The 7,580-nt window shown below is 34.4% G+C and overlaps 1 protein-coding gene across 2 annotated transcripts; it reads left to right on the forward strand.

Annotated features, from left to right (window-relative positions):
- On the forward strand, positions 4,317 to 7,126 carry LOC107610657 (putative serine/threonine-protein kinase receptor). Of its 2 annotated transcripts, none has more exons than XM_021109033.1 (4): positions 4,317 to 4,854; positions 4,953 to 5,090; positions 5,327 to 5,481; positions 5,763 to 7,126. In XM_021109033.1, the coding sequence occupies exons 1-4, from the start codon at positions 4,410 to 4,412 to the stop codon at positions 5,838 to 5,840; spliced, it is 816 nt and encodes a 271-aa protein (XP_020964692.1). In that variant the 5' UTR covers positions 4,317 to 4,409; the 3' UTR covers positions 5,841 to 7,126. The 2 variants fall into 2 exon arrangements, with proteins under 2 accessions (XP_020964692.1, XP_020964693.1); XM_021109034.1 differs by having other exon boundaries at positions 4,319 to 4,854; positions 5,327 to 5,469.

Consider the following 7,580-nt stretch of genomic DNA (forward strand, 5'->3'; position numbering starts at 1 on the left):
ATAAAACCACAAATGAACACGATGCATAAATTCTTCAAGGATATGTTAAGGTGAAAATATAATATATGGATGCAAATTGCAATTTCAATCCCACACATTATTTCAAGAAATAATTGTGAAAAGTAAATGAAAAATAATATATGTACTACAAAAAATATAAAAGTTGTGTATTAATTTATTTTTTAAATAATAATAATAATAATAATAATAATAATAATAATAATAATAATAATAATTAGTAAAATGATTAATACTATTGTATCATATTTAAATTTTTATTTTAATTTATGTTATGTATGTGATGATGGTTATATAAATTTTGAAATTTAATGTAATTTATTGGATTTTAATAATTATAGGGGTGGGACGGGTACCCGCAGGGGCGGGTTAGGGTTCAACGTTTTACTACCCACGGGTAGAAGCGGGGCGCGGGCTCTATGCGGGTTGTTGTACGGCGGGTAGGGCTGGATACGGGTTTAGGGTGTACCCTACCCTACCCTACCCTACTCGCACCTCATATATAACACATATTTTATAAAAATTAAGTATACAGTGAAGGAAGTGAGAGTTGAACCCACAACTTCCTTTATGTAATGACTTATAATAAATGAACAACCATTAAACTAGTTAGTTAATTTAATAATTTAGAGCATTAGTTTTTTATTTTTTATGTTATTAATATGTATAAAATTTGAAATGATTCAATTTTATATTTACTTTGAAAAAATTTGATATTTATGCGGGTAAGGTAAGGTAGGGTAGGGTTTAGAACTTTAGGGTGCGAGTAGGGTTAGGATTGAGAGATTCTCAACCCGCGGATAGGGTAGGGTAGAGTTTTAATAAAATTTTTAATAAAATTTTCAACCCGTGGGTAAGGTTAGGGTAGAGTCCAAACCCTATCCTACCCTACCCATTGCCAACCTTAATTATGCCTACTAATACATAGGCTCAGATATGATCTCTAATCTAATATTGGTCGAACATCTTTCAAAAATTAAACTTCAGCTTAATGCATGTGTAAGAAGTAGCTATCCGGTAGAGCAAAAACCAGCCCCCTACTCACTCCGTTGCCACCCCTACTCACACTAGTGTTTGTGTTTCAGTCCAAAATTTTGAAAGTATATTCAGCAAAAATTTAGTCATAATAAATAACTATACCAAGTTGCAGAAGCCAAACAAATAAGCACGCCATGACGTCAACCAATCCACACAACAAGAAATAAAAACCATACAAAGTTTCCACAACTCATGAAATATTGGCAGACCAAATGATCTTGGTAAAATTTTCTGAGATAAACAGTTAAATGGTAAAATATCTAATTATTAATACATAATTTTCATATCTTTTCAGTAAGCAGATTCAAGATTAATAAACTAATAAGGCAATTGAAATTAGCAGTTATTAACTGAAGACTCTCCCATGTTTTTCTGTCATGAAGATTCCACATTTAAGAGACATTATTGCTTCCTTTCATAAGAGACTTACTTATCACGAAACATTTCTTCTTTTCCTTTCATTATTACCCTCTCCATTTCAACTGGTTCATCAATGAAATAGCTAGTCATCCTATATTTAACCAATAACAAACATAACGTGATAGATGGGACAAGTTAAAGGAATAATGTCATGTATCATATTCAACAGACATTGACATGCACGAGCACCACTGCCGCTTGACAGTTGACTCGGTATATAAGACCATAGAAAAGTCAAGACCGTTGCTTGATACTGTAATTCAGAAGTGAATTTATTATATTAGGAATGTTTTTAACTCTTGGAATAGACTGCAATCTAAGAGTAGCGTGTGCCACATGTCTTAGCTCTGTACACTAATTATCAGGTCTTGAGACCTGATACCACATAATAACGTCTAAAATCTAAAACAAATCACTTAATTATTCATAACAATATATATGTTCAGCAAACATTGAGGCACAATAAACCACAGGCATACCAAGTTGCACAAGCCATGCCAATAAGCACGGCATTGTAGTCAACCAATCCACCAAACAAGAAATAAATAACCATCCAAAGTTTGCACAAGTCATGGGAATATTTGTAGACCAAATAATTAACGTGACATTCTTCAATAATGATGAGTTTGGAAAACTCCAAATTAATATGATGATGATCAAACATTATTAATATTATTTAAGAAATTATTAATTTGATTTCAGCTTTAAATTAATTGATTAATAATTTCTATTTTTATATGCAGAATTTTGGTCATTGAGTTTAAGCAATAAAAAACCCAATATAATGATAATATTCAACTTTGTCTAAATTTGCTATATAATATGAAGCTGAATTATTTTATTAACATGAAGGGCCAAGAAAGTTTAGTGCAGCACAAAATCATTGTGATTAAAAGACTAACATTATGGTCCAAATTAGAAGAAGGAAGCCCAAAATCATTATGATTAAAAGACCAACATTATGGTCCAAATTAAAAGAAGGAAGAAAACAAATGTTGCATGTTTCCCACGGACACCAATTCACTCCATGGTTGGAATTCAAATTTTGAATTAAATGGATTTAATGAATGCCTTGGTATATGGAAAGAGAAAATTTGATTTGATGGCATTTAATGAGATATGCACTTACAACTTACAAGGCAAAAGCATGGGAAGTGAGTTTTAATTCATTTTAATTGATTTTAATCAATATCACTCATTACTTCCATAGTTTTTCTTTTTACTACTCTCTCTTCTCTCTCTTTGTATTCGGTCACCTCACTGTTAGAGAAAAAGATGGTAGAAGCAAGTAACAAGAAAAAGGAAGCAGAGGCTAGGCATGGGTAATGTAAACACAACTCATTTTTATTTTCTTCTTTAATTACATTGCAAGTTTTTCTCTATTCTCTCTTTTCTCTCTTTCGGTCTTGTCTAGCAGGAAAGGAGGGATGAAGCAAGCTATCAGAGAAGCTAGTTACAAGGAAGAGGCCATTGTGATGATGACATCAAGAAAAAGAAAATCTAAAGCATGGTGTGGCTGGGATTTTTACTACAAAAGACAAGATGTGGTGAAGTAATCTCAAACCTTCCATACCAAAAATGGTGGAGATCCATTTCGGTCAAAGGAAGAAGATTCCTTAGAAGCATGACTCGTCTCTACCTTTGCTCAACCACTACAGGAGGTAGCTACTGTAGCTACGTGGAGGATGAGGCAGAGGATAAGAGCAGGAGGAGTTGTCAAGCCTCAAGAACTCATCAAGGGCTAGAAATCCTTTTTGGAGTGTAAGTCAAGATAGAAGGCCCGGATTGATGGATCTTGGTGAGAAGGAAAGACACAGAGGTAATTGCATGTTGGTTATAGCATTTGGTTTCCTCTCCTCTCTCTCTGGCCGAACCGGTTTATGCATGAAGAAGAAGAAGTTGTCTCGGTTCATCAGTTTCAACCTTGGAGGCTTCCCCTTCTATAAATAAGAGAGAACAGCTAGGGCTTGAAGCAAGGAGTTAAGAGCGTAAAGCACAGTGTTCTTATAGCTACCAAAACTAACAGAAGTTCTTCTCCTTCAATGTTCTTCATTTTATAATTTTTCTGTTTAGTTTTGTCTGTTTGAGTCTCATGGAAAAAGGCAAACAGTGAGGTTTGTAAGAAAAAGCCATAGAGCGGAAAAAGGCAGAGTATACAAAATTTTTAAAAAAAAAGTCATAGATGTCCTAGAGGTCCTTTGCACATCTGTGTTGTGTTTCATGATTCTGTGGGAATCCCCTTGCAAGTTGGGTTAGCACTTAGCAGTTGAAAGCTTGGCAGTGACCAAGTCAAGTTCAGGATTGGGGATTAAATTCTGGACTTGTCCCGGATAGGAAGGGTAGTTTCTATGGAGAATTGGTGTATGTAATCATGATTATAGTGGAATTCCATCATTGTTGTGATGGAGACTGGATGTAGGTTGCATTGCACTTGGCAGCTGAACCAGGATACTTCGTGGTGTGATTCTCTCTCTCTCTTCTACTCCATTTCTATTTCTGCTGCGTAGGAGATAAAACTGAAAAATATCTCTTATCTGGTTACGAGATAAAAAGAAAAAGTCTCGTGGCTAGGTACGAAACAAAAAACAAAAAATCTCCAAAAGTTATTTCAAAGGCCAGCAAGTATTAATAAGCAAAAAAAATGGGCTAAGATTCAAACCCCCTTCTCTTAGCCACTTATACATAAGCATGCCTACTAATGTGCTTGGATTTCGGTTTCTAGCTGTTGATCACTTTATCTACTGATAACAATAAACAAAACATTAATGGAAAGTTTCATCTTGTTTCTGTTATTTTTTTCATTGCTGCATGATACAGCAGTTTCCACTACCATAGAAAGTATCAGTACTACCCAGTCCCTCAACGATGGCGATACCATGGTTTCAGGTGGTGGAACCTTTGCACTAGGATTCTTCAATAGCTAAGACAATCCCATGAAACGTTATCTTGGAATATGGTACAATGAAGTAGTACCTATGACGGTAGTATGGGTTGCCAAGAGAAACAATCCCCTCAATGACTCATCAGGGCTCTTGAAGATCACTGATAAAGGATTGCTTGTGCTTCTCAACAATAACAATAGCATCTTTTGGTCGTCCAACTCATCATCAAATTTGACACAACAACCAGTTGCATTGCTTTGGGATTCAGGGAACCTCATTGTGAACACCAATAACAAGGAGTCAGAATATATTCTTTGGCATTGTTTTGATTACCCTTTTGACACGCTATTGCCAGGGATGATGCTGGGGACCGATCTAACTACAGGCCTAAATAGGAACCTCACATCAAGGAGTAGCCCTGATGATCCTTCTAATATTAGAGTGCTGAGTGATCCACAGCAAGATCTTTATGTCAGAATGTCCAAGAAGCATTCAGGTATCTATTCATATCCCAACTTTGATGTCCCTTTTCTATTATTCTTTTCATACTATTGTTAAACTTGTTTGTTTTTGTCTTTAAATGTATTTTCTTAGATGAAGATAACAAGTTAAAACGTCGATCCAATATCCGGAAGCTGTGGATTATGGTCTCCTGCTCAGTCTTATTTGTAGGAATTTTAATCCTGTCTGGATCATTCATCGTTTGTAGAAGAAGGATGTACCTGTTACACGGTAAGTACTTCTGCAGGTTCATGTGCTTGACCTCCGTTATTCTATAGAGTTTCTTTTTGAGAATGATTGTGATATAAATTTTTTATGTATTGGTTGGGTAGTAATAGTATGAGATTCATGCTCTTATTTATTTTTGATCTCTTTGTGCTTCTTTCATATGCTCTATAGAGATAAATCTTTCCTTTTCTGCTTCTTTTTCATCTTTTCCCAGTTCCCACTGTTTATTACTCTAATAGGAAACCTGAGAAGCAATTCAGAAGAGCATGAGGAAGAAGAACTAGAGCTACCCTTGTTTGATAGGGCTACATTTAATTTTGCAACTAACAGATTTTCCACCGATAACATATTAGGAACAGGTGGTTTTGGTTCTGTTTATAAGGTATTGATCAAGGTATTGATCAGATAAGAAGTTAAGAACAAATTGATATCAAGGTGTCCATGATAGTGATTAAAAAAGGAAAAGTCTAGGGGGCCAACAACTTTGTTAAATTCTGGCCAGCATATAACCAGCAAAAAAAATTGAGCTATTGGATGAAATCTCGCACCAATCTTACACCATTAAAACTATCATTGATGGCTATTTGATGGCTACAAATCACAAAAATTGCTGGCCCCTAGCATTCCTTATTAAAAAATATAGAAATTCTGAAATGTATATTTTATAATATTCAGGGCATACTGGAAAGTGGAAAAGAAATAGCTGTTAAGAGGCTCCGAGAAAATTCTAGGCAAGGACTTAAAAGAGTTTAAAACCGAAGTCATGCACATAGCAAAACTTCAGCACAGGAATTTGGCGAAGCTTCTAGGATGTTGCATTCAAGTGAAAGAAAGGATGCTGGTCTATGAGTTTATGCCAGATAAAAGCTTGGACCACTTCATATTTGGTTTGATTCCACTTGAACATTAATTCTAGTTCTTTTTCATTCTCTAGTTTGGATAATTAGATTTTCTTCCCATCAGAATATGTAGTTAAAGTGACAAGTTTAAAGTCTTTAATTATATCATAGTGAACTTAAATTTTCATAATATGGCTAATCATTAATCGCTTTTTTCCACATAAGCTTTTGAAGCTCATAAGAATATCAGTACAACTTATTTATCTTCTAAAGCAGATGGTGACAAAGGCATATTACTAGACTGGCCTAAGCGTTTTCTCATTATAAATGGTATTGCACTGGGCCTTCTATATCTTCATCAAGACTCGAGGCATAGAGTAATACATAGAGATCTCAAGGCTGGAAATATTTTGTTAGATATTGAAATAAATCCAAAAATCTCATACTTTGGCCTGGCAAGAAGCATCCTAGGAAACAAAAATGAAGCAACCACAAATCATGTTGTTGGAACTTAGTAAGTTCTTATGGTTGATTAATTGATATGTTGCATGTATACAGTATGATATTTTCCTCGTTCTGTAATTGAATATTGATGATATGTCCAGTGGCTATATGGCACCAGAGTACATAATTGATGGACTATTCTCAACAAAATCCGATATCTATAGCTTTGGTGTGTTAGTGTTGGAAATAGTTAGTGGAAAGAGCAATAGAGCATTCAACCATAGATATCACCACTTTAGTCTTCTCGGGCATGTAATCTTAATTTTCATTGTCCTTGCTATTTATTTAATTATTTTTATCAGTACTAAATAACTAGACACATAAATACAGGCATCGACATTTTTCATAGAAGACAAGTCCTTAGATATAGTTGATGCATCTATCAGAGACTCAATTAATTTACCAGAAGTCATGAGATCGATTCATGTGGGTCTGTTATGCGTGCAACAAAGTCTAGAGGATCGGCCAAACATGTCATACGTGCTTAAGGTGCTGAGTAGTGAATGGGAATTGCCTCAACCGAAAAAGCTTGGATTCTTCACTCAGAGAGATTTGGTTGGTGGCAGTTCTTCGTCAAGCAGCAGCAACAACAAAGTATTGTCAATTAATAAACTCTCGGTTAGTGAGGTTGATCCACGGTAGTTGTGATTTTGGAATCAGTTTCCCATTTTTATACAACAAATACTTTAAATTAAAAGAAATCTATTATATCTATTATATATTTCTAATTTTACAACTAAAATGTGCCACATATCACTTTTTCATTGCAATTGGAATCAAATATTTCTCTCCAAAATTAAAAAGTTCACATCTCTTCACTACTAATTTTACAACCAAAATATGCTATATGTCACCCCTCATTGTAATTGAAATTAAATCTTTCGCTCCAAAATTAAATCTCCCCTCCATACTAATTTTACATCCAAAATGTGCCACATGTCACTCCCTCATTGCAATTCAAATCAAATATTTCCCTCCAAAATTAAAGAGTTCTCTCTTTCTCTCTCTTCCTTTTTCTATTTATCTCATTCCTTCAACTACTCTATCTATTTTATATATCATTATTAATATCAATCATTAAATACCTATATTATGTATCATATATTACTATCTAATTTAATAATCAAATGTGTCACATGACACTCTCTTA

This window comes from Arachis ipaensis, chromosome B08 (assembly GCF_000816755.2).
Source record: "Arachis ipaensis cultivar K30076 chromosome B08, Araip1.1, whole genome shotgun sequence".
Lineage (NCBI taxonomy): Eukaryota > Viridiplantae > Streptophyta > Magnoliopsida > Fabales > Fabaceae > Arachis > Arachis ipaensis.